This window comes from Pocillopora verrucosa, chromosome 9 (genome assembly GCF_036669915.1).
Source record: "Pocillopora verrucosa isolate sample1 chromosome 9, ASM3666991v2, whole genome shotgun sequence".
NCBI classification, from domain to species: Eukaryota; Metazoa; Cnidaria; class Anthozoa; order Scleractinia; family Pocilloporidae; genus Pocillopora; species Pocillopora verrucosa.
In genome coordinates, this window is record NC_089320.1 from 20,553,611 (window position 1) to 20,580,795 (window position 27,185).

General features: G+C 37.2%; 2 protein-coding genes across 3 annotated transcripts; one reads left to right on the plus strand and one right to left on the minus strand.

Moving 5' to 3' along the window:
* The first annotated feature begins 1,115 nt into the window (after window positions 1–1,115).
* On the plus strand, window positions 1,116–16,086 carry LOC131777076 (cAMP and cAMP-inhibited cGMP 3',5'-cyclic phosphodiesterase 10A). Of its 2 annotated transcripts, XM_059093294.2 has the most exons (26): window positions 1,120–1,673; window positions 3,472–3,615; window positions 4,105–4,133; window positions 4,260–4,371; window positions 4,769–4,818; window positions 5,423–5,454; window positions 5,583–5,682; window positions 6,149–6,182; window positions 6,886–6,945; window positions 7,452–7,510; window positions 7,895–7,945; window positions 8,306–8,364; window positions 8,745–8,796; window positions 8,920–9,062; window positions 9,682–9,843; window positions 10,086–10,141; window positions 10,661–10,719; window positions 11,102–11,244; window positions 11,701–11,790; window positions 12,283–12,433; window positions 12,643–12,798; window positions 13,893–14,065; window positions 14,168–14,279; window positions 14,407–14,487; window positions 14,932–15,020; window positions 15,282–16,086. In XM_059093294.2, exons 1-26 carry the CDS (start codon window positions 1,511–1,513, stop codon window positions 15,403–15,405), a joined length of 2,484 nt encoding a protein of 827 aa, XP_058949277.1. In that variant the 5' UTR covers window positions 1,120–1,510; the 3' UTR covers window positions 15,406–16,086. The 2 variants fall into 2 exon arrangements, with proteins under 2 accessions (XP_058949278.1, XP_058949277.1); XM_059093295.2 differs by lacking the exons at window positions 14,407–14,487; window positions 14,932–15,020; window positions 15,282–16,086 and having other exon boundaries at window positions 1,116–1,673; window positions 14,146–14,272.
* Window positions 16,087–16,347: 261 nt separating this feature from the next.
* Window positions 16,348–25,769, minus strand: LOC131777077 (uncharacterized). The gene is made up of 11 exons (XM_059093296.2): window positions 25,523–25,769; window positions 23,801–23,967; window positions 23,122–23,182; window positions 22,334–22,477; window positions 21,631–21,708; window positions 21,186–21,281; window positions 20,556–20,672; window positions 19,552–19,677; window positions 19,169–19,206; window positions 17,604–17,664; window positions 16,348–16,757 (listed from the first exon to the last, which is right to left on the minus strand). The coding sequence occupies exons 1-11, from the start codon at window positions 25,641–25,643 to the stop codon at window positions 16,453–16,455; spliced, it is 1,314 nt and encodes a 437-aa protein (XP_058949279.2). The 5' UTR covers window positions 25,644–25,769; the 3' UTR covers window positions 16,348–16,452.
* Between the last annotated feature and the right edge of the window lie 1,416 nt (window positions 25,770–27,185).

A 27,185-nucleotide genomic window follows, 5' to 3' on the forward strand; every position in this document is an offset into this window, starting at 1 on the left:
AACTTGGCCCACGTAAAAGTTTACACAAGCCTATTAAAGGTAGTTTGATTGCATTTTCGCATTACTTCTTCGATTTTATGTATGATGCGTAGGAAGAGGACGCAAAAAGCGTGAAAGATGAGGAAATCTTTAAGTTTTACATAGCTGCATTTTAAAGTCTACTCTCTTTGTAATCTTTATGTACACTGACACGAATTCAATTACGCGGGTGTTAATGGCTTAGCCTCTAGCGCCATAATTTTCGTCAGCTGTTCAAATTAAAACGATTGTCAGCATCTCCTAGAATGCTAACGACAATTTGGATTGACCTGTTTGACAAAGAACTTTAATATTCAATATTTTGTCAATCGCACGGAAGCTTTGTAGGAGTCGCCTCCAAGAAACCCATTTGTGATTAAGTAACTTTGTCGTGTAATGCCACTTTCTTATTCTCTGTTTTTTTTTTTATTTAATTTTTTTTGGGTCGTTTTTGCTTTTTTTCATGAAACCTATTTATTCTCCATTTCTTTACCTTTCGTTTGGTCAAACATTTTGTTTTCATTGAAAAAAACAAAGAACAAAAAACAAAAGCAAAACAAACGAAGCAAAACAAAAACATTCAAAAAGCTTTTTTTTTTCTAGTCTGGCAAAACCACTGAAAATGCTAAAAGTGGTTGCGATCTTTCAGACCGAGTTTCAAACCAAAGCCAAGACTAGATCTGTCTTGAGAGCTAGTATTATTAACTTTCAGTTTACCGCCCAGTTAAAAATACGATTGAGTAAGGAAACATACATGCAAACATGCTAAAAACACTGGATACCATGAAAACCAATTAATCTTGGATGATAAAGAATACCTTTAGGGTCAGTAAACCCAGGATTCTCTGCGATGAGTCACGTTTTTTACCTCACTGCGAATTAACAGTTTCCGAAAGTAATCAGGGCCGGACACCAAAATTGCTTTCATACAGTGAGTTTCGAATCTGACATAAATTATTCAGGATACTTCATTTAAAATCATATGACAAGTTATTACCTTCGAGAGGGGCACAATTTGCACAACTGTGAGTTTTTGGATGCGTTTCAAAAGCAATTTCGGCCGAAATGACTAACGCAAAATATTAATCAGCGCTGAGATGACTGTCTGTCTAAAACGAAACTCGACATGATTCCTGTTGACCATTAGCAAAAGAAATTGGTCAAGAAATCAGAAATCTTTAATTTGCTTCTAGACTTTTTTAGATCTTGTTTCAATCCCGAACATACCTTGCACTGTTATTTCAGGTTTTCGCAGTATTCGAAATTAATCAAACAACGGTGCAGTACCCTTGTTACTTTTTTCTTCAGTTTGCATCATCTCTCGGTTTAAAACCGGAAATATCTCACCGCATCGCGAGAATCAGCACGCGCGCGCACGCCGTAGTCTAAATTTCCGTCAGATGACGATTCGTGCGACGTAAACAGTGGATGGTAGAGGGAATGGCTTTGGAGCGCGTTTCAGTTGCGGTGTTTTTTTATCATTTCCCAGCAAATGTTCAAGCTTGGAAGGACAATGTCGTCGCCTACAAAGCAAGTTAGTATCCGAAGGTTGCCGCCGCTTCCGAATCAGTTAACACAGAGGAACATAAGAGAAACTGTCAACTCGAATAATGAAAATCACGCCGGAGGCAGCATTAAAACAAAACCTTCCGGAGGTAAACCTGAGAAAGATTTATTCTTTAAATTTTCTTTAGTTTTCCCCAGTATTAAGCTAGGAATAATTTTTTGTACAGTTCTTAATTTTGCCTCTATTAGGGTTTGGGTATTTGTTCATTATTTGTTGTGGCACGATAAGCACTCTGTTTGAATATAAATAGATGAAAGTACTCCGAAAAAATTAAAGCCGTCGCCTAGGCCTTACTTTTGATGATAATCGAGTCTCTCCCGGCGGTAAGGTCTTAAATTTCGTCTTTCCTGACGCATAATCCTGGTGAGTGCTTATAGGTTTAAGGCAAATAATGCGCCTTTACTTCCGAATAGTGCGTTCAGTGCTTCCTGCATACAGAATGTCGAGATAAACTCAATCATTTCGGATGAGATATGACCTGATATTAATAACAGGAACTTTCTAAAATTATCTTTGAAGACCCCAACCGAAATTAAGCTTTTCAAAATACTGTTGATCAGATGACTAGAAAGTAAACCATTCTGTGTAAACATTTACCGCTAAGCGCGCGTTTTTACATTTTGTTCTGCGTGAAGTTTCTCTGTTTGGACGTGTGTAAATAACGATTTTTTAGTTTATTTTTATTATTAGAGTTTCCTGGCCCATTTTTAATGCTTTTTCTTTTTTTCTTCGTGTGCAACTTTATTCATTTACTTTCGTGCAAGCGCCGTTTCAGACGCAGATCATAGTGTGAATGCAAATCAATTTTGTTTTTCTTCAACTCGAATACGCGACAAATTAACCAAAGGAACGGTTTCATCATTTGTCTGCAGCTCAATTTTCTTATATCTAATATTAATACACCAAAAAGAGGAGAAAACATTATTTACGATCCCTAAAGGTTATTATCATTTTTTTTAACAACAAATATGAATGTTATTTGCTATGGCTGTTATGTCTTGGGCCGCCAGGAGCTGTCGATCGAAAATAAGCTTAATTAAGGCATATTTTCATTTAAAGCCAGACTATTCATAGAGACAGAATCATTCATTATTTATAAAAAACGTATCAGCTTGAGCACTAAATCTTTTAAAGCTCTCATGATATAAAACAAAACCCGCCACAGGGAGATAACGATAAAGAAATTCTGTAATCAACCACACCAGGTGACGCTAAGATTGAAATTTGACATTTTAGTATAATTATAAGACGGAAGGATGTCAATGTTTTATTCATGTAATTCGGAAAGCTTTTTGAAGCCCTGTGAAGAAAAAAGTTTATTGACACCCCATGGTGTTTTTTTCTTTCCATTTTTTATTTGTTCTGTAATTTCTAGTTTTTAGTTGAGCCCTCATCATAAAGGAAGATGGCTTTTAAAAATTTCTTAATTACCAACCATGTTTTAAGCAAAATGTGTGCATTTCAAGTTTAATCTCTGAATCATTTTTACCCTTTTTTTAACTATTTGCTTAGCTACTTATCGAGTTTTTATCATCGATCAGTTTTCAAATCAAAAAGGGTTCTTTTATTTAAATATTTGTCTTGCTTTTTAGTATTTACGTTTTCGTTATTTTCGTTTAATGATTTATTTATATCAGTTATTCTACAAATTTTGGTGACCTTCTTCAACTTAAACGCACGGATTTATGTGGGATTTCCTTGCAGGATTAGAAACCATCTCTTACCCTGTAAAGTAAACAATAAAAAAACAATAGGAAACTCCCAGTTTTATCTTTTGCTTAGGGTTTTTGTAGGTTGTTAAGTACAACAGTTCTTTCTGAAAATTTTTTAACTTTTTCTAACTCCACACCGTTACACTTATTCAGAATGTATTTTTCTCATAATAGTTCTCTCCGAAATGCGTGTCAAAGAATACCTTTTAGCCAACCCACAAGTGTTGGAGGATTTTATCATGGCAGATATAAGCCAAGAGCAGCTCGAAAGATGGCTGATCCGAAAGACACAATCCACAGAACACATTAAAGGGGAAGGTAGTATTGGAATGACAATTTTATTAACACGGCCTAATACTCATTCACACCAGATAAACATGTGAAGTTAAATCAGGTTTAACTGGATGAAAATCGAAAACAGAGAACTGAAAAACTGAATTTCCTTAGGTTTCAAGTAGTCACTTATTTTCCCATTTACTGAATGAATTATAAGTCGAACAAACATCGGTATGAGCAGCTTTTAGTGAAGAAGACAATTTTAAACCGTGTTTAACAAAACAGCTTTAAAATGTGTTAAAGCTTTAGTGTTAACCGGGTATGATTCTTTTATCTTTGTTAAGTTTTAGCCCTTTCAAATGCCTCCTATGGCCTTTTTCTATAAAGACTTTAGGCCTGTAGTCTATAAGATTTTGCTCTTGGCTGTGAATGAAACCCAAAGTCTGGTTTTTTTTCTCTCCTTGAGGGTAATTGCGTAGAATTAAAAGTTGTTTAATTTCTCTTCGATACATTTCTTCTCCATTTTCCTAGCTGTGAGAACATCTCTCTCCAAATGGAAGGTAGGAATATTGATTATGTACACATACGCTGATAAATTGAACTTCTACATCGTCATCTGTTCATTTGATCGCACGACGATTTTCATTAATAATAGATTTATGTTTTCTTGTTTTTGGCGTGAGTAGTTTTGCGTTCATACCGACAAGCGCAAAATGCTCCAGCAACTGACGAAAGACATCAATCAACAGCCAAAAAAAGTCAGAGTTATGCACGAGCTCGTCAAAAGCGTAGCTGCAGGTAATAAAGAATTCTGTCGTGTTTGACTTGCGATGATTTAAAACTACATGTATTGTCATTCCATTTTACTTTTCCTTTCCTTTATTGGAGAGGAAAATTATCTCTAGATAATCACAAGTTGTAATATTGATTCTTCTCCGTCAACGAGATTGATTTTTGCTCATCACTACGCAAAGTTTCTGATGTTATTGGAATTTGAGATGTTTCGCACGACTTCTGTAAGAATCGAAGAAAACAAAAACAGCTTCAATGCAAAATAGGAAAAACAAGGATGCTGTTTATCAAGAATTGATGAAAGCCTTCATAATTACATCAGGATGTAGGAATGATTAAAAGACGATAATTATACCAAATGAACCCTTTGTCTATCAACAATTGTCAATATTGTGTTTCCTAGCCACTCATGCAAACGTACATTCACTTTACCTGGTGGACAAAAATGGAAGGGTGAGCTCTTATTGATCTTACTTTCAAAAATCTAACTTAATTATGTTTATCATCTGACATTCATGTACAATCTTGAGTCTAACTACATTTTTGTATATAAACAACAACAACAACAAGAACAGAAAAAGAAATAATCAAAACAGACAAAAAAAACTCACTTCAAGTTTTGCAAACTTCTGATGAAATGGTTTTCCAAATTCATCGGATTTTTTAACGATAAGGTGTATTTAGTACTTTGTGCTTCACGAAAAAACGTTAATCGTTTGTTAAAAAAAACTTAAAAAATCATTCATTATTTTCGATATGTTTTGACTGGTTAGGAGCCGGTAAGAGCATAAGGCAAGAATAGATTTTTTTATTACTGTCTTTCAATCGTTTGCTCGAAAATATTGGCATACGTTTAGAATGGGAGACATTGTACAATTTCGTTTTTTAAATTTACTAAAAGAAACTGGCAAAGTTCATGTTCACGTTTGCACTAAATCTGTTTTTAGATATAACTTTTATAACGAATTAATTTAAACTGAAGCACAAAGAGTTATTATGTTTTTCTTAAGTACTAATGGGATAAAAACCATATTCTTATATTCTCTCAATCTCACAGGACATTTATCTGTATTCAGAGAACAAGCCGAGGTAAAGCAAAGGCATTCTTCCTGGTTCTCTTAAGTGTATTTATGTCGATTCAAATTTATGTACGAACAGCTTTGCACTTTCTTCAGCGATGAATCTGATTTTTTGTTTTTCTTGGTTTGGTTTTGTAGATCCCGGTCTCTTTGTCGTCAGAAAATTGGATGTGGTGGCACGATTGCGGCTTATGTCGCTGAGACGGGGCAAAGGCTTTATGTTAAAGATATTCTCGGGGTAAACCTTTTATCAAAGTTTGTTATTGTGCAAAACAAAGACACATTTTGCAGAGACAAATGTAAACTCTGATGTTCTGACCTTATCCAAACTGACTCAGCTTATATTATGGCCTTTTCGTCTAGCTAATGACCTAACCATTTTAAAACTTGACTTAGATTAACCAAATCGAGAAAGCGTTGTCCAACTCAGCCAGCTCCACGTGAGGTGGTGAGGAATTTGGTCAATATTAATTCATTTTTTTCGTTGTGCGTTTTCTATTAACCTTCATGTGAACGTTTGCGTACTGAATCTGTTATGAAAGAGCAATAAAGCTAACTCAAGCAAAATGAATGACGACTCGTTGCGTCAAGGGATAAGTTCTTTGTGCGAAGTAAACCAACGCAACACCTTGTGATTTAAGATTGCCAATCTGACTGCAGTCAGACATTAGTACTTAAAGTTATTATCTATTATTTTGTCATAGGACGAGAGATTTCCCAAAGGAATTGGTATTGAAGGTTAGTTGCGCCCAGATTCTTTTAGAGTGATTTTCAATTGAATTTCCAAAGAAATTAGGGATTGAATTTGTTTTGCTTTACTTTTCTCTGTGATTGGTCTACAAAAACTCGAGCCGCTCTCTCGGCCAATCAGATTCAAACGTAAAGAAAATCGCTTCTTAATTGTCGCACTTTGTTTTGATTGGCCGTGAAGTTGTTAGATTTTGTTTCTTTGACACTGAATCCAGATGCCCTCAATAACTTAAGTGAGACGTTGCTTAACATCCGACGGAACAACGAACTAACTTTCTCTCTCTGCTGCAGCAAAATACTGAGACGAACATTTAGGATTCTTTTTTATTTAGTTTTTGGCTGTAGCAATTATTTCTTTCCAAACTAAACTAAATTAAACCCCTCTCGAAGTCGGTAGAAGCGTTACCAAAAAAAAATGTAACGTGATCAAATATGAGCAAAGCTAATCACAAATAAACTTTCTACGATTGACTGTCTGAATTTGATCGCTGCATAGAAGAAAACGAAAAAGGGTCGCTGCTTTGTTGTTCTCCCAAGTTGCCTTTGTTTCATTTAAGCAGCAATACGTAAGCCACCATTCATGAGTGTACTTATATGAACGATTCAGTCCCGTGCGTGAACTAATTCCCACTCTGTGGAAATAACGGTTATAACTGATAGTCTTTTGGAATTGTGTTTCTTTGTGTTTCAGACAGCACAGCCCAGTCTGTATTGTGTCAGCCTATAGTACAAGCCGATGGAACTATAGTTGGTACGAAAATGGTTCTTTTTCTAATTTTACGCGATTTTATGCCAAACACAAAATTAAAACCCCAGGCCAGGTTGTTCCAATGGTGTATAACGCTATCCACAGGATAAATCTTTATCCAGTGGATAACGCTACACGTTGCCTTAGGAGTAAAGAAATAGGTGACAAATAAAATGAGAGTGATAAAAGTTCAAGGGAGCAAATTTAAAAAAAAAATATGGAACTCAAAGAAGATAATTTCTGCTTAGACCCTGAGAATGAAAGAACTCGATTAATGATGCACACTACGCACTTATGATGGAGCCAGCTCAAAGGATATTTTCTGTAGAAAAAGTTTTGTTCAAAGGCAGAAATTAAATCAATCAGGTTTACAGACCCTTCCATCAAAATTCAGCCTGCACCACGGGAAGGAAACAAACTAAGGAATTCCTTGGTAGAATCACTCTTTATTGTTCATGGCGTGACAAATTTTTGTAGCAAATAGCACAGTATTCTGGTTTTTATTCCAGGTATTGTCGAATTGGTAAAAAAACTTGGCAACCCATCATTTGAACGGGAAGACGAGGAGGTGAGTAATGTAATTGCTTTGTGTTGCAGCATTTTGCCAATTGCGTATAGAAAATGGAAAGAGCTGGAAATCATGGATAAACCAGTTTCTCACTGCAAATAAGTTCAGGGGAGTAAACTCCAAGGGATAAATAAGTCACATTAGACTCGCTCCAGTTTGCTGCGCGCATTCTTCACAGCGCATGCACTAGCGAGAAAAATTAGGAGACTGAGAACTACCCGCATGGGAGGAGAGTTTTTCTTACACCATACTCAAGCGCATCAATGACCAAAACGATCATGGAGAGCGAGATTCAGTTCATCATTTCTTCGGTGCTCAGTCATTTTTGCCATTCTTAAACAGCTTCTTGTTTGTTTATCTGTTTTTATTTGTTTGCTCTGTCAGATCGTTAATAGTTATCTTGCCTGGGGTAGTATAGCTATTCATCATGCTGAGGTAAGTACAAGTATAAGTAACAGCTGTGATCTTTTGGGGGAAGGGGAGATGCATGGTAGAGAAGAGAAACTCAGGGTACTAGGTTGAGTAACAAGGCGCGCCCTCCTTCCATCCAAAGACTCATGGGTTACTTTTCTAGCTAAATTATCAGTTATTCTATGCCATTAACATAGACCAGCTACGTAGAACTGAGTTGCATTAAGAATTTAAGCGGCTTTTCTGTCGATGTTCTTGTTTTAAGAGCTACTGGGTTTTCATTAAAACATACAGAGTGCACAAAGCAAAATGCATCAATCGTGAAGCTTACACATGCTGTTTCGAATAATTTACCAATAATTTTTCGTTTGCAATCCCCTCTAGATTTCAAAACAAATGCAAAAGCAAAAAGATCTAAATAGTTTCCTGTTGAATGTTGTAAGGTAAGAGTGTAAAAGAATATACTTATGATGCATGTCTGTTAATCCTCATGAAATTAGACTGTCACAATTTTTGAAAAGAACATTATCACTCAAGATCCCCTCATGCGAGCCTCGGCCTGTTATCTGAACAAAAGATCTCATTTGTTGGTCGACGACATACCAAGAACCCTCGACTACAAACGTCTTAATTAAGAACGTTTTCAGGAACAAGACATTGGGGTCTGTGTATAATTCACTCATGGTAACTTTCATTGGAAATAAACAGACAAAGTTTACTTGAGAAAATCGGCGAAAGAAGAGCTAACCTCTGCCATTAAATTAAAAGCAGTTGTCCTTTCAGGGAACAAAGAAATGAGTAGTGTGACGGTTTCATCTTTCAGATCCATTTTTGACGAAGTTAGTACTATGGATGTGGTAATTGAAAAAATAATGGTGAGTGCATAGTAGAGAGATTTTCCGACAGCTGCTTGCTTTCCGCCCTGATAAGAATTGAGAAAGAAAGTGCACATTTCATTTCCTTTTGTCTTTTGTTACTACTGTTTCTATCACATGCAGGCTTTTGCCAAGCGGTTAGTTAATGCTGATCGCTGCGCGCTCTTCATGGTGGACGCCAAATCCAATGAGTTATACGCCAATCTGTTCGACGAGGGAGACGAGGATGGTTTAGGGTACAAATTTAGAAACGGAGCAGAAATAAGGTATTAAAACAAAGACAAAGACAGACAGGCAAAAAATGCTGAAAATTCTTTTAATACGACCTCTTTAATTCTAATGCACTTATGAGGATCTTTTCATCATTCGCTATAATATACAGGTCAAAATATAACTTACTCCATTCATTTGTAATCAGATTCCCTAACATAGAACAAAACCTTTAAAATTTGTTTGTTGCTAAATGCTGGATTCTTAACTCTGGGAAGGTAAAGTTTGAATAGAGTGAGTACGCTTCTAAAGAAACTGCGGTGTTGCGTCAGTGGGAGAGTATATAAATCTTATTAGGCGTTTTGGTGTATAGTTACGTAGGGCGAGTCAACATGCAAACAACGAGTAGATTTGGGTCGGATCTTGACCAAAACCTCCTTTGGTTTTTTCACTTCTCCGCTTCTATCACGCCTCTAATTATCGCGCTTCGTTTTACGGACTGAAAAACTAGAACAGCTTTAGGTTGGAATCCTTTTGGAGCTTGAATTTGGATTGAATTTTTTTTTGGAATTGAATTTTCCAGGCCTAAGTTTCTGCAATATCTTCAGTTACAGTTCATCTGTGAGAATATCTATCTTTCTTATCTTCATGCTTCTTTTAAATTTTATTTTCTAGATTTCCTATCAATAAAGGCATCGCTGGCTTTGCTGCTAGTACATCAGAAACTGTGAACATCAGCGACCCATACCGTGATACGAGATTCAACCGTGAAGTGGACATAAAGACGGGCTATATAACAAAATCCATTCTGTGTGTCCCCGTTAGTTGCAAAGGAAGGCAAGAAATCCTTAACTTGGTCGCTTTTGAGAGTAAATACAAATGTAAAAGTCGCAAACTAGAGAGGATCTGGCTCGAAACTTCATTCCTAACATAAGTAAACAAAGAAGATTCGAAGGAAATCCCTTTCACTGAGTTTAAAATTCCATATATCCAGAGGAGAGGCGAACATAGCTTGCAGTGATACAGTATGTTCCTGCAAAATTTTAACACCTTATTCAAATTTGTTCTTTGTTCCGTAGTGTAATTGGTGTCGTTCAGATGGTAAACAGTAAAAGAGGATTTTTCTCAAATGAAGGTAAATGAGAATGTATGCTTACCTCTTAAGGAAAACAGCTCAGCTGTAAAAACTGAAACTCAAACTGATATTAACTAACTGAAACAATACGAAGAATATCACAGACAAGCAAGTAAAATTTAATTGTCCTAATTATATGACCTATACGGTCCCGCGTGCTCTTATAAAAAGGCATAAAAAAAATCTCCCCGTAAGGGCTATGCACAAATTCTCAAGCAGGGCCTTAGAGAGCCACACGGCTTTACGAACGGTACTGCAAAATGCGGAAGGAACGAAGAAAGAAAGAAAGACAAATAACGGGGGTCATATAATGAAATACCTTTTGACTGAGTTAGGTCGGGCCACGCGAGAAAATTTGTGGCTCTCGCCCATGCTTTAAGACCTTGTTGAGCTCCGTCCTTTTATCTTGACAAACGATTTTCCGGCCGGCGCTCCCACACAGTTGCTAAGTACATCAGTATTGCGGTAGCATTCTTTCATGCATGCGGAGTCCATTTTTTGTCTGTGATATCTGTTTAGATGCCAGAGCATTTGAGTTATTTGCTGGTTACTGTGGACTGGCTCTGCATTACAGTCAGGTGGGTCGTATTTAAAAAATTTTATTTTTCGTCGTATCCTATCTCTGAATTTAATAAGTCAGATCTAAGAGTTGAACCGGCCGAAGTCGCTGGTCGACTGTGTAGGTGTCCCACTCAAGTAAACAACACAATGACCCCGGCAGCATGGCAAGATTCGTTCCTTGACCTATCGATCAGGGTTCCAACTCAAGTCTACCGGTGGTAATTACCCTCTTTAGCCCTTTCTCCCCCTCCCCCCCTCCCCCCCTCCAATAATTCTTCAAATTTCTCTATCACATGGCCGAAAGTTGCGATTGGAAAGGGGAGCCATGAAAGCCAGTAGGTACCTGCATTCTGTATTCCTTTCCGCTGTCACAAAAAATTTTAATTTTTATGCTACCAGATGTACGGTCAGCTCTTCAGAGGGCAACAGAAGCACCAAGTGGCACTAGAAGTTCTTACATATCACTGCTGCGTATCAGAAAAAGAAACTGAACTATGGCTTGCCTCAGCGACCTCCTGCAGTTTGCCAAATGATTTTTATAGGTAAGGTTGCAAAAAACATCTTGAATAATGAATACATAAATGCTAACAGATATGGTTAATTTTAAAATTGTAGTGTTTATTGTAAAATTTCCATGCAAGATTCGATGATGCCTTTTAAATGAGACAAAGTGTAAAATAAGCTAAAAACTTTTCGTGAATCTTACTCTTCCTTGTTGACTGGTACTTTTGTGTTTTTTTTTTTACATATTTTTGAGCACAGATTTTGTATTTTCTCACGGTGATATAAATTTTCTAATCAGAAAATATCATTAAATCTCTTTAACTACTGAATCCCCCACGCAACCTCCACCACAAAGAGAAAGAAAAACCCTGAGCGCCTATCGGAATAAAGACCCAAAGATAAGTAAGAAACTGTGGTGCAGATTTTATCTGCAAAAACGAGTCTTTTTCTTTCGCAGTTGAAACAAACCTTTACGTTTCTCCTTCCTCTTTCAGCAATGAATTCAATGTATATCAAAATGACGACGAACTAACAAACTATTTCATTATTATGACAAACGAGTTCTTCCAAGAGTGCAACGTCAGGTAACAACTAAAAATGTACGGATATTTTATATAGGTTCAGGAAAGATCGCTGGCACGAATTCAGGGTGTATCATTAGGGCAGAAAGCTGTATTGTTATGTTAAGTGTAACCAGGCCTAACCAATGGAGTAAAGGGGGGGAGGGAGTTTTTAGAGAAACTGTGGTGTTGCGTCGATGGGGGATATAACAAGATAATTTGGTTTAATTTTATCGACTGAATTCAGTCGCCTAGTCGTCTTTCTGTTTCCCCCTATATATACCTTTTGCAATAAGTGCAAGTTATGCAATGGATGACATTGGAAGATTATATTAAGCTTAGGGATTGATTAAGCTAGGAGATTGACAAAAGGGTGTCTTTCCAAATATAAACTCGGGTTGGAGTCAATTTTTAGATTCAGGGTAAAATTACGTAATATGTACCTACCGTCTCGTGTTGCTCGAATGTTTTACGGGACAAAATTCTCGACTGTGGACTTTTCGGCTATCTTTTTAGACTTGATATGGAGACACTCGTTCGTTTTACCTTGACTGTGAGGAAGGGTTATCGTGGTGTGGCATACCACAACTGGGGGCATGCGTTTGCTGTGGCTCACAGCATGTGTGTCCTCATGAAAATGGCCTCCGAGGTGTTTACTTGGGAAGAGGTATTTGTTTATTTATCTATTTTATTTTGTAATTATGCATTTTGTGGAGGTTTACACCGAATTTAGTCTTTTTGTAAGGTCTGATCAAAGTTTTTTGTTCTTTTCCTTCGTTCACGAGACATTTACTCTGTATGCAGACCCGCCTATAGGATAGCGATAACCAAAATGAATAACAAACTGAATGGAACATTCATCTCATTTTATTCCAGAAAATTGCGTTGTATCTTGCGAGTATCATACACGACATCGATCATCGTGGTTACAACAATGCTTTCATGATCAAGAACAAATCCCCGCTGAGTCATCTGTACTCAACTTCAACCATGGAATGGCATCATTTTAAACAAGGAGTTTTCATCTTGGAGGTGAGTGCAATTTCAGTTTCCTCTAATATTAAGTAGGCAAAGAGCTGTTATCCATTCGGAGCAAACAGCTCGCGCTGATATTGGTTTTACGCAGTAGGAATAGAATGTAGGGTACATTTTTATAGATATGAGGCTTCGCTGCGCGCGCTTCGAGCTCTGCTTTCATCATCTTACTCTAAATATGCTTCATTCAAAGATTCATTGTCATTCCGGTTGGCGCCATTGACTCTATTCGAAAGGTCAGGGTTTGAGCCTTTGTCAGAGTTTGCGCCGGAGTCCGTGGGTTCTTCGTCAAGAAACTTAAATCGCAAATTATCTTTCCACAACCTGGGCCAGGTTATTTAAGCACGATTAAGCTAACCAAGGGTTAGCCAACAATCCTTTATTCAATTTTTTTGTCGCTTTACAGACAGTCTTAATCGGATACATTTTTCCTTTCGTTTTTATGCGACGCTAAGGTAAAACCCCTTTTAAAACGTAAGCCCAAATACACACTATATTTTAAGAGAAACCAAAGACAAGTTGAAATTTTAAACCTGAATTATCGCTTACTGCCTTTTGAACAACCGAGCCCAGGAATATTAATGGGAACCGAGAGGCTGTCAAGTAACACCAAACAAACTCTGAGGACACGTTGCGACAGACCAGGATATAACCAATCCTTCACGCTGCAAAAATCGAGCCTCGATATCGCTGCGAGTGAATTGCAACCGCATGCGCACTTTAGCTATTTTGATGACCGCATACTAATTCAGTACAACTTTCCAGACAGTGTTTTGTTACCCAGTCTACTTGATAATGTATTGCACCATCATAAAAATTAGCTCCTCACTGGTCATGGTCCAGCTAAAATCTTAAGACTCCTGGGCCCAGTTGTATAAAGAACGGATAACGCTATTCAACGGATAAATCGCTATCCGGCGGATAAGTGATGGCTTAACGTATAGCGTTATCCACCGGATAGAGTTTTATCCAGTGGATAGCGCTATCCAGTCTTCGAACAAACGGGGCCAGAGTTGTTTATTTTTCATTGCGTTGCAATTTTACTGCGTTGTGTCACTTTTGAATCGTACAAATCTTAATTCTATCGACAGACGGCTGGTCATAATATTTTAAATGCACTCTCCGCGAAGCAGTACAAGTATATGTTGGAACTTATGGAAGACGCGATCTTGGCAACGGACCTAATGCTGTTTTTCGATAACAGAGCAAAACTCGACGACATTGTCACGAATGGAAAATTCTCTTGGAGTATACCAGATCACAAGTACTGTTGCTATTTATGGAAAAATTATTGATTTGTTTGTAGTGTCTTTTTAGGGCATTATGTCCAACAATTCATGTAAGCTTACATTGATTGTTGTTGCAGGCGGCTTGTTCGTAGGCTGTTGATGACCGCGTGTGACTTGTCTGCCGCTGCCAAGCCATGGTACATTCACATCAATTCAGTCAAGAGGGTGTTTGAAGAGTTCTATCGACAAGTGAGTTTCTTTGCAAAACAGGCCTGTTTATAATTCAGATCCTGCGACTGCTTGCCTGCGGTTTAGGATTCTATAGAATTACTACCTAGATCTTGAGAGTCAAATTATTAAATGTATTTTTCGACAGGGAGATGAAGAAAAGCTTATGGGACTGACTCCTGTGCCAATGATGGATCGAGCAAGAAAGAGCGAACTTCCTGAAAATCAGGTAAGTTTGTGTGGACTATAAAAGCTGTATTCATTCAGTACAGCAGGACAACTAAAATTCTTTTTTGCTTCAGATATTGCGGTAGATTTTCTTAAATCCATCGAACAGAGTGAATAAAAATTTGATTAATTATTTCTATAAATGAAATAATTCGCGTCACGTGGAAGCTATTCCCACTTTTACCTAACGCAGGGTGAAACAGGGGCCTAGCTTGGCTTAGTCGGGGTGTTAAATTATCCACCTCCCGATCATTGCGATGTTGAAAGTGTGGTGAATCTGAAGATAACGACATGCGTCTTGGGAGAAGCACGTTCTCCTGAAACTCTCTCCTAAGAAAAACCAGGATTGAATGACCACTTATATTCACATTCCGAGGACTAAGGAGGCTAAAATGTAGTTCGCTCTAAATTTCTTCTTAATAATTTATGTTTTTTAATCGAACAGGTCTCGTTTCTCAAGGGCATCGTTAAACCCTGTTATTCAACACTTATTAGTGTCCTTCCTATGATGGAATCAATAATGGCCTCCATTGAGTAAGTTGGAAAAATTGGCACTGGTGTAGTACCCACGTCTACCTGAGACCATTAATTTGCTAACAGATCTGTGCGTTTGTCTATTTCTCTATTTGTCGGTGCACCTCATGATCAGTTCATCAGTTCGTCTGCTCGTCAGCTCGTCTGTTCGTCAGTTCGTCTATTCGTTTGTTCCGGCGTCAGTTCGTCTGTTCGTTTGACAATTATATCTACCTAAGTGTGAGTTTTGTGCTTTCTTTGAAACACTGTTTTCTTTTCCAGTTTAAATTTGACCTCATGGGAAAATCGTCTAAGACAAAAACAGATGCACCCGCCTGGTTCCGGTGGACGTCAACTGCCTGATGGAACAGACGTGAGGGAGTCTGTATCTTTCTTTGATTACTAATCATAAATCCTTTCAAAAGTATTTGTTAATTAAATTCCAAAAAAAATATCAGTGAAAAGATTTAATACTTTTCTTGGTTCTGGTTTTTTCTTTTAATCTTTTCATTTCTTTAAATTTTAACTTATGTTCAATCATCGACGGAGGTATTTCGTAAATATTTGAGTTGATCAGCAATCTCCCAACCGTTATGCATTTTACTGATAACGTCAGCTTTTCATGACATCTTATGTTGTTTTTATATATGTGCACAGTACAAGTTATCCCAAGTTGATTTAGCCCCATTTCAAATAAATTGACTTTTCTCTTTTGATCTCCTTCCAAAAAAACTACTCCAAGGTATTAATTTTGCTATCCGCAATGTTATTTGATGATGAGCCCCAAAACCAGATGAAAATTTCAAAGAGGTTAAAATGATCAGAATAAATTTTTATGCGTAAGACAATTTTCGACTGGTCTGAATTGAAGTTACGCAAAGTTTTGTGATATTAAGCTTGACGATGTCAAGTTGTCTTGATGGAAACCTACAAGTAGATTCAGCAAGCAATTTTTAACAATTGATTTGACGGAAATTGTACAACTGACATCATCCACGAATGAAATGTCCTTTTTTTATCAACTATTGTAAATAAACTTAGTTTTGTTGTGCCAAACGGAGAAATAAAACAAAATTTTGAAACAGCAGTTGTTTTGAGAAAAGAGTATACAACAACGGTCCCTCAAAATGCTATATTTTGCTGTGCCTGTTTAACAAAAAGTTCAGACACGCAGCTGAAAATCTACATATACTGAAAATGAATTTTGTATTTAACTTTTCTCGGACCGGAATATGCTGAATACTGTTCTTATCAGGTTTATACGTGCTCCTAAGGACTCAAAATTGATGTATATTCGTGTAAAGCTTATTAGCTACATTACGCAACTCAGTAAACCAGAACATAAAAATAACATACGAAGAGCTTTATTCATAACCCTTTATATTTCATAAAGAATAAGAAAAAGCACACACATACCCAGGGACAAAATTAAAGGTGCCGCAAGAAAGTACGCTTACGTCCCCTTCCTTTCGGTCCTCCTTTCGGTCCTTCTTTCGGCTCCCCTTTTGGCCCCCCTTTTGGCCCCGATTTTGGCCCCGATTTTGGCGCTTTTTGGCCCCTTAATTTTAGGCTCCTTTTCAGGTTCCTTTTCAGGCCCCTTTTCAGGCTCCTTAGAAATATTCTCAAGGCCATTTTTTTCGATAACGTGACTGACTACCAAGGTTCCTCTCACGATGCTGACTATGTAATTGCCCACAGCTCTGCGGGCTTGAGCCACGAGTCCATTTTGCATGAGGGACGCAACATCCGTGATCAGTGCTAAAATAAGAAAGATAAGGAAAAGTTACTTTCACTCGAGCCCTAATAACAAATTCAATAGTCACCTTTGGGGTTTTTCCCTCTTAGCACCACGACAATTTTTATTAAAAGAAACCACAATTTTTTTGCAACATACGGGAGCACAGTCCACACAAATCTAAATAGCCACTAGGGTTACTAGGCCCCATGACTTCCTGAAATAGCCAAAATTTATATGCGATAGATCACTTCAATCAGAATTGTAGTAAAAAATACTCAGGTTTGAAATATTACTGCAATGCGATCATAAGCATCCTCCGAGAGACCTAAGTCAAGGTTGATGCATCTTCAAAAGTTTCGGTTAGCAGAAACTCTTTCACGTTTTTCATTTGCAATCTGTTTTAATCGATCTTTTCGATCCTTATTCATTATTGGTTTATTGAAGCGATGTTTAACTGATGGTAGAAAGTGATCCGGGATTTCTTTGTATTTACTTCGCCCTTTCATTGGTCTAACAAAACTCGTGCCACTCCCCCAACCAATCAGATGCATAGATAAAAACCATTAACGACTTGATCGTACGTGCTTTCCCGCGCTTCAGACAGTTTAGTCGGACTTACTTGAGTTCTCATTGGCTCTTAATGGTATTTTCCTTCATTCTGATTGGTCACTGTGATTGCTTTGGTTTTGATTTTATGTCACTCAATCCAAAAGCGCTTTAATTTATGCTTTGCGATTTTGTTTATTAACCAAATCGAGATATGTTCATTTGTCTCTTTCAAGTTGAAAGAAACCTTGTAAGCAAAAATTGGTTAACGATTTTTCATCTAGCTCTTTTGATTATCTTGTAATCATAATCAAATTTACCTTCTTGTGCTTCTTTCAGGGCGCTGAGGTTTTCTGCCCAGCTGTGTTGAAGGGTGATAGACTGAAAAGAATAAAAAATGTTTCATTTGTGGCATGCAGCGACGTAGTTAGCTTTTGAAGCACAAAAGTGGTTGTTGGGAACCAGTCATTATTTATCCCCGGGTGTGGAGGGGGGGGGGGGAAGGGTTGGGGGGGATGGAGGACTCTTTCGGTGACCACATGGTTTTCAAGGGTAATGGAGGGAGGATCAATCATGACCAGAAGAGTATTAAGGGGGGACTAGAAATATTACAGAGAGGGATCAGGTAAAATTTATCGTGGCACAACCCTTAAACCCCCCTCCCCCACTCCCAACAGAAACCCAAATGATAAATACTGACCGGTCCTTCACTCATTTCAAAAAGAAACTGCTTCCTTTGCCTCTACCGCAGGCAGACCACACTAAATATGTAAAGACCTAAACACCCGTTTATTAGTGTCTTTTGTTTTTGCCCTTTGGGATTTTTGTAGGTTAGTTCGTCGTGAGTGCGGAATGTATTCTAGCGTGTTAGTCGAGTAATTTATTGTAATATATTCGTTAGTATCTAAAGGTCATGTAAGCCTTTTCGGGTCAGGTTTTTCGCTTGTTATTTCCAAGTGGTCATTTTTCGCCCTACGGCATCCAGTGCAGTTTTTTCCCAGCTCCTAACAAATGTAAGTGTCGCTTTGGTCCATCTTTCCGTTGCGTTTAGTTCACTTTGTAACGTCCTTTTCTTTGCTTGTATTTTAGTTTTAACCGCTTTGAACGAACCACAACTACAACATCGTTTCTTAAATAAAGCGCGTTAACACAATGCTGGAGTGTTTGGAGTGTTTAGTCCATTGTTGGAAGTTATAAAACTTTCGTGGCTATTAATTGTTGACATGAGACAAACAAAATCTGTGAGGGTTATACATGAATAAAACTCTGAAGTTTGCATATCTAGATTAATTCTCGGTCTGAATATCTCAGTAAAGTTAAATGAAATGTTAATCGATGCATCTGTGTTATTTTTTCGCCCTCACGGGCCGTTTGAAGTGTCTTTTTACGAATTTACTTTTAGCCGGAGGCCTTTAAGAGAGAAATGGGAGTCTCCCTTAGTGTGGTCTTCCTGTGCCTCAACAACAGAAATTTTCCGCGGTATGCCTAATGCTGTACTCTATCATTGCAAACCTTAAATTTAAAGTAACATTCTACACAGAGAAGTCGTGATATCCGATTCATATCTGCTTCTTGCCACGGAAACTCTTTAAAATCTGGTAATTAGAGGGCTAAACAATTATAGAGTTTATACGGCTATTGCGATTCCGATGAAACCGGACTCTGAGCTGATATTTCGAAAAAATTTAAACTGCCTTTTTCTTTGCTTTTAGAACCATGACGAGAAGGGTTCCTCGTGTTGATATAGAAACAAGTAGCACCTTTTTTATCCCAATAATTCGTTAATTATAAAATCATGAATAGGGATATTGGTAAATACTTCCCAAATTCACATCTGTAATTATTGCCCCAACTAAATGGATACAATGACGATAAGACTACTTACTCCTTTAATCACGTCCACAGCCTTCTTGTAGATTTTCACTGAAACAAATGAAATTCAGAAATTATTCTTTTATGATCATATCAGTATAACGGTGGCGCACATCACATGTAGACATCCCTCTGATCGAAGTACGTGTACAAATTCAAAAGTCTCCTTGCCATGAAGAATTAACTTTTTCACTTCCAAGATTTTATAAGTAATTTTCCTCACAGTCTGTGATACAATTCTTACGATGTCAGTTAGCATTGGATCAGCTAATAATCCCTAAATGGATATTTATCTCTATTCTCATCACTTGTTTGCTTGAAATTGTGTTGATGTTGTGAGGAGAAATTATGTCTTGGTCACCAATGAGGTCGTATGGTTTGGATGGAAATACGCACCTTCGATGCAGTTCCCTGCATGGGGATTCTCAAACACTATATCAATGATTCTTTTTCCGACGTCACCAGCTTCAGATGGTGCAGACTCCTGTATGGCACGTTTGGTAAGAAGATCTTTCCATGGAACTGAAAACGTTGAAAATACGATAAGTCAGCTGAAAAGAGAGATCTTAGTGCTATCGACCTGATACGGATTAGGTTTACAGAACTGTGATAGGGAAGGAAAAGTGCATGAAATGCTTGTATTTTGCAAATTTTCAAGACTCGAACACCGCTGATATTCCTTTATCTTGCCCGAAGGTTCTATATGTTTCAAATATGGTCCCTGTAAAGGTTAGATTATCCAAAGGTTGTTCCAATCAGGATGCTATATTGGAAGGTTGCTTGATGAACATGGTCCAGGTGTGTAGGCGTTGTTTGGTTTATAAAGAAGGGACACATCCACAATCAGCGTCAAATTTACTTGACACATCAAGTTTTAGGAGTCTTATTTACGTGTAGAATAACACGCATGTCTTTACCACACTCTAATTCATTGGCAAGACACCTTTCCACATTTCATTGTATGTAGCTAAAAGATCATGAATCACCATATAAAATTTATTTAGCGAGAAGGGGGGCGAGTAGGTTGACTTAACAAGAACAAAAGAGACAAAATGGAGGTAATATGGGGCTGAAATAGTCGAAGTCATCAATTTCGTCGCCGATTGTAGATCTTTTAAGAGTAGAATTCTGTTCCTGATGAAAAGAGCTGGATGGTGTTCACTTCTACACACCAACTTGTTGGCAGATGTAGTCTTAAAATGCTCAAGCAAACGGTTGTAGAACGAAAGCAATAGATAGACATAATTATTCACGTTCAGTGTAATAGAAGAGGTGCTTGTAAGAGGAGTATCAGAGGCGCTTATCATTCAAAGATTTCGGAAGGTCGATTCATTTAATGATGTGGTGAAAAATTAATTGCAGATAGGAGTATCTGGCTCCTGATAAATTACTTGACGTACTTCTTTCACAAAGAGCAATAAGGGTTGCATCAGTATACGGCTCTGTTCTGTTTGAAAGATCAAACGTTCCATTTGGATCCTGTTTCTCGATAATCTCGCCAATCTTTTCAATCAGACCTGAACGAAATTTTGAATGAAAATAGATAAATAACATGAAATACAGTTTTAATAAATTTAGTAGTCAAAACTTTACGTATTTTGTCTCATAATGATAAGGTGCCTTCCACGGCAGAGTAATTTCACACTCCTTGAAATTACACAATGATTTAGAAAAATCCCATAGATTGCACAATATATCATTATAAGGTGTTAGCCACCCAAAGTCAATGAAAGCAGCTTATTATAACTACCTGATGGCGTTAAAATTATACGTCTCCTCAGGGATGCCATTTTATTTCTTGAAGAGTACAAACTAGTAAGCTTTCGTACTATTCTGATCAAATAATCAACTGATGAAAATAGGTATCCTCATTGATCACATGAATGGCCTGTTTTTCTTTTTTTTATGAAATTCTGATTAAGGTTGAAGTGTGTGCAAAGGAAAAGTTTGGAACTAGAAGAGTATCTCCTAGCTATTTAATAATATTGAAGACTAAAAGCTACACAGCTATTGCAGATTGTAACACTTACCATCCACGTTCTTGTCACATGCTGAATCAACCAGCAATCGTCCCATTTTACCCTTAACTCCAAAGTGATTGAAGTGGGCAAGTGCCCCATGAACGTCTTAAATAAACGTAATGACATATAAAAATCACGATCGTAGATACTCACATGTATTGTAATCAGAAATAACAGAATTTTCATGAACGAAAGTTCCCTGTTTAACTCGCAAGGCACAATCAATGTTACGGTTGACCAGCTGAGAATAACGAAGAGCAAAAATTGACAGTACTGCTCTAGTTATTGTTTGAGATAGTCTTATTTGCTACTATGCAGAAGTGACTTTTTGTTTTTCTGCAAGTTTACATAGAGTCCCTTAACAAAGCTCTCGGTTAAGCCACCCGAATTAAAAAAAAAAAAGCCTTGAATTTCAAGAGTTTGAAAGCATTTACGTTTCAGTTGGATTTCTTACCGAGGTCAGCTTCTTCGAGAGCCTCCCCAGTTTCTTCCCCAAAGTCTAACTCGTCAACTTTTAATTTTTGGAGTAATGCTGTGAAAAATAAAACGCAACGTTTAAATCTTTACCCAGACTCAAGGTCCGTCTATTCCAGTCCTTACCCTCCCCTCCCCCCCTTTCCTGTGAAACGACGTAACACCCTGTACCGACCATTATGATCTGCTCTTGATACGAGGTTCGTAATCAAGATAAAGAGTCTAAATAATTAACATACAAAGATTAAAGTACAATTTTAACTAAGGAAAATGAAAATTTCTATCAAATAAAGAACTACAAATTAAATTAAAAATTGGGAAGAGGTGATAACGTAATTATGAACCCCTCAAATTTAAAGCAATTGAGCTTCGCAAATAATCCTAAATTCCGGTTAGCTTTAATTTTAATTTACTTTGCTCAATGATTGCTCCAGAAAATTTGTACCACCATTTTATCTGATCAGATTCAAATTAAAACCAATCGCGACTCTGTTACTCGCGTTTTCCCGCGCTTTAAGCGGTTTATTTGTTTTCATTGGCTCCTTGTGATATTTTGCTCTGTTCTGATTGGCTATTGCTTTTACTTTGGTTTTGGGTTTTGCGACACTCAATTGCTACTCTATCCACGGAATTGAGATTGCCTGTAATTAATCTCGTATTACGAATAACTTATGAATATCAACCTTTAGAACGCAGAAACGATACGAACTCCTCTTTGATTTTTTCACATTTTTCGTGGTCGTCAACAACATGGCGTCCCAGTAATGTCTTTACCGCTTCATTTGAGGGTTCGAATTGTAGAGCATGTATCATTTCCTGAGCTTTTTCTGAAATTTAAAACGAAACAAACTGTCATTTTTAAACCTTTGTTTACACACTAACTGACACTTTTACTAAGTCCTATCGATGGGGAGGCGTATCCTGTTAGATGCTGCAGGATACCCATAAAGTTCAATGGCGAATTTTAATTTTTGTTTTGTTCTAAGTTGCTGTTGTTTATTCTTTTCTCTTTTGCTTGTTTTTTTGTTTCCTGATAAGATTTCGTATACATTTTTAATAAGCTCTAATATTTTTAATTGGTTTGTGCCTTGGGAAATGCTAGACCAGATTTATGTGTCAGTGTCGACAATAATTTAGCGTTAAGGTCTAATATGTGAATGAACTGTCTGCATGAACTTCCAATTTAATTCTCCCGGATTTAAATCTGACAAAAACTTCAAGCGAGGGTTTCTTCTTCGTTCCCTCGTAGGTCCAAGAGTTAATAATGATCTTGTAATATCTTATCTCTACTCCTAAGAGACAAACATGGAAAAAAAAAGGTCGTTGGTCAATAGGCGATGAAATATCGTCTTCGAACTCGACAGGAAAAAACCGGTAAAGCTTGAAACTTGGAGACAACTTAAAGATACGCGACAAAAGTTATTTTATCAAAATGAGAACAAAATGAAAGCAGAAGAGTATGCATGATTACGTTTATTCCTACTGTCTTTAGCTTCCTTTAGCGTCTCCAAAGCCGGTACGATCTCATTCAACTAGGAAAATATATTTCTGTTAGAGTTATCATAGATAATGCAACTAGACTCGAGCAGATCAGGCTCAATTATATACATGCATAATAATCTCGAAAAGCATAGGGAATCATTGGATTCTTTCATTCAGAGGATAATATTTATAAAATATTCTAAAACAGAGCATAGCGTTGAAGGTGCGCTCTTTTTGGGTACCCAACTCCGAATAGTCTTTGCTATTCACCTCCGAGAAATTCACTCAGGATTTGCGCCCAAAAACATGAAGTCGTTGCTGAAATAAATGAGTTAAAGATCATCAACCTTTTGTGCCGTATTATCTCACTTTTTTAGTATATAATAAAACAACTATTCACCTCAGTGTCGGTGTCTCGCGGTGGATATTAACCTCACCGTTTCGCTGCCTGGTAAATATCCACTAATAGCCGCCTCCACTTCAGTGAATAGTTGTTAAGTATCAAAATGATCTTTTCAGGTATAAGAACTTTGCTTTGATCAAGGCCGACAAAAGTAGAGCACTCTTTCAAAAGAGCAAATGAACTCAAAGTTATCAAAACAATTTTCTAAAATGAAAATAATGATAATAAAAAAAGATAAGTCAAAGGCCATCAATAAAACACTTACCGAATCAGCCAATTCTGCCACCGCCTCCTCCACGGACATCACCCCCTCATCCTGTTCATGTTCATGATGATCATTCATGTGATCACCTGTTTTCAAGAGATGAGCAAAGCGAGCTGTGGTCTCAGTCATCAAGGGATGTCTGAGTTTATTGACATCCACCGGTCCATCTGCGAAAAACAGTGATTGACATTTTTTTTTAATTGTGTATTTGAACAATCAAATTAAAGCCATGGAAACTAACACAAGCAACCAATGAGTCATTGAGAATTAATATATATTGCCCGCTCGAGAAAAAGACTGGGTCTGAGACTGATTAGCTGAGATGGTGGTACGATAACTGTGGACCAGTAACATAGCATGGCAAAGCGAAGCCAGTCAGCTAACCCTTTATTCATTTCCACACTTGAGCGCAACGGAAAGATTATCAGTGTGGAAAGTGTTGATTCAGTTCCTTTATTTTCTGAGGTACAGCATATGATCTGCACATAAAGAAAAACCCAAGTAGAATATAGACTGTTCACATTAACAGTCTAAAGCACATTGTAATTGAAGAACTTAATCTGCTTAAGGAATCCTTCTGCGATGTGCAACATAGAAAGCATATCGTGAATAATTATGAAACAACTTAGTTGAAAAGCGAAGTGGTTTAATGACCACGTTAAGCTCTAAAATCTGGAACAAGGATGCTGTAAACTTAAAGTTTTCGAAGCTGTTTTGTAGCGCAGCTAATTATGAGTCAATTGGGAGTGTCTTCATTTTGCTTTTACCTCTTATACGATCCCGGATTTGATCACTGCAAAGAGTGGTGCAAATTAATACAAAGTACATGTACGAATCTGGGTTGCGAGTGTTTACTAGTATGTGGTTTGCATTGAGACAAATTCAGGTTAGTCCTGCTACCAAACTAAGCAAAGAACGAGAAGAGATCAAGAATAATGAAAAAGGAAAATACTTTTTTTGTTATTCGAGTTTTATTGTCATATTGCCATGACAACACTTGGCAATCTTTCGCGAATGCGGAAAAATGCAAAATTCAACGTGACTAGCATATCACGAGACAGAATTTAATTACAGTCCATTCAATTCGTTTTAGCTTTGCATGACCAACTTTTTAATCAACAATTTTTATTTTGATTGTTAGTTGGTGGCTTATAGTCCTCTTAGGATTGCGGAAAAAAACTATGCTAATTGACGAGTAAGTGTGTTGATGTTTTGATCAATGCATATGGAATAACTATTTCACCAAAAAATATATATATGTTTCTTATCATTTGCAGCTGCTCATTGTGCATTTTGTTTTGGAAAGGAGAACTGATTTATAACATGTACGATTTGTCAATAGATTGCACACAATGCTGGCAAAGAGGAATTTCTCTTTAGCCGTATTCTAGAATATACAAACTGTTTTTTATGTGTGTTTAATTTCATCTCTTGGCCAGAACTCAGAACTCTCGGCTGAGTGATTCCTCGTGATTTAAAAGCTTTAGAACATCTAATACCATGTCGGGATTTTTGCTTAGGGTTAGGGTTCTATGTCCCCTTTCAAGTCTTAGCTCATCTTTTTTTTTATCCCATTTCCTACAATTCAAAATTTTTTTCAATGATATTCCGAATTAAGAAAGCAGGCACTCTACAGTGACTTGGGAACATTCTATAGCCATTAGTTCGAGACTTTACGATCAATGGATGACTGATAAAAAGTTTCATAAAGGAAATATTTACCTTGCAGGTAGCGATCTAGCTCAGTTAGTTTGTTGCGGACCGTATTCTCAGAAAGATGAACCTGGCTCTGAAATGCCTCAGCAGCACAGACGAAAAGCAAAGTCACAAGGATATACTTCATCTTCCCTCACTGTCCTTCACTTAGAAATGATTTGCACGCGATGGCTGACCTGGTAGACAACTGAGATTAATGATATCGTGTCGGGTTGTTGTGTGGGAGTCATCCATTCATCACAAAGCGTTGCATCGATGTTCAATTTCTCCCAACGCTGTTTCTATATTTAGTCATGTGGTGGACAGGATTGTGAATGATGAACACTTAAATTCTCTCGACTACCTTCCATGTTATTGCTCTGTATTGGGAGAATTTTGATCTTGAACTTGTGGTCAAACAATAGACATGTTGATCTCTAACCATTGTTTTTATTAATATAGGCATTGAATTAAATCATTTAAATCATTTGTAAATGATCCCCGAGGGAATACAAATGAAATACATTGCGGAAAATGCTAAAATTACGCGATTCAAGTTAAAAGGAAATTTTGCAGATTCATGAAACGGACATGATAATTTCACTTTTTTAATTGGGTACTGATTTGAAACATCTTCGGTAGGTACACTTAAGACCCTCACAGCTGTAAATAGGTATTCGCTTCATTTGCCATAGAGTTTAAAACCTCCCTCATAATTTTATATATTTACACCAATAAGCGAATTAAATATTTTAAGCATTGATACAAAATGATGACAACGCGGAAAACTGAACTAATTGCTTCCAATCATTTTAATTGAAAATGGTCAAATGAATTGTTGTTTTTTTTTTAGTAAAAACAAAATCTTTATTTGAGATGTCACCAAGATGTCTGCGTGAATCATCGGTTATTCACAATATTTATAATATTTACTGACATTTATGGAAGTGTGTTTGAATTAAGAAACAAAATGTTAAAGATTAATTCAGGTACTGATCATCAGATCAGGGGGCTGAGCTGCATGTCAAAATACCATGGAATATAACTTGCGAAGAAAACTCAAACTTGCGACTCCAGTTACATTTCATTTGGTTCCTAAATTTTTATTTTAATAAGACCTTGTCTGTAAATACAAGTCATTGTATTTTTATCCTCTTTGACCCAGGGTTCACGAATCATTCATAGAACAGAATGAATGACATTCTCAACTAATGAACAAGACGCATCAAAAGACAGAAATGGAAAACAGAGCTCTATCGACAGATTTCTGCTTGCGGAAAATGTTATCGTGTAGTTAGCCCTTAATTAATTGACCGTGATGCCATCAATCGCTAATCCTAAAAAATGTCGGGAGTTATTTGCCGGAAATAAGAGATAGAGAGGTGATCTTTACCGCTGGTGTTCTGCCTCTTATCGGTCTAACTCCTCCTATTTGCGAAGTGACTCCCATTCATCTCAGTTATCTAACTGAACTATTTAACAGTCCAAGCCATCGCTTTAAGTAATTAAAGCTATTGACCCAGTTATCCTTGCTAGTTATGCGTGACTTTATCACGCTTTAATGCTGGAACTCGGGCGCACAAGCTATCTGGCTGACATCCACAACATGAAAAAAAAAAAAAAAAAAAAAAGGAGGGGGGAAGGGGTAAGGAGGAGGGGGGGGGTTTGAATTTCTCCGTAGTTTATGTTG

Bases quoted from the DNA above. Each gene is read 5' to 3' on its own strand.
- LOC131777076 (XM_059093294.2), top strand. From the start codon at position 1,511: ATGTTCAAGCTTGGAAGGACAATGTCGTCGCCTACAAAGCAAGTTAGT. The intron at 8,365-8,744 runs GTAAGAGTGTAA...TTCATCTTTCAG, and splicing joins TTCCTGTTGAATGTTGTAAG to ATCCATTTTTGACGAAGTTA. The intron at 14,066-14,167 runs GTACTGTTGCTA...TTGTTGTTGCAG, and splicing joins TGGAGTATACCAGATCACAA to GCGGCTTGTTCGTAGGCTGT.
- LOC131777077 (XM_059093296.2), bottom strand. From the start codon at position 25,643: ATGAAGTATATCCTTGTGACTTTGCTTTTCGTCTGTGCTGCTGAGGCA. The intron at 21,709-22,333 runs GTTGATATTCAT...TATTTTTCACAG, and splicing joins ATCGTTTCTGCGTTCTAAAG to CATTACTCCAAAAATTAAAA. The intron at 21,282-21,630 runs GTAAGAAATCCA...CGTTTATTTAAG, and splicing joins TCTCGAAGAAGCTGACCTCG to ACGTTCATGGGGCACTTGCC.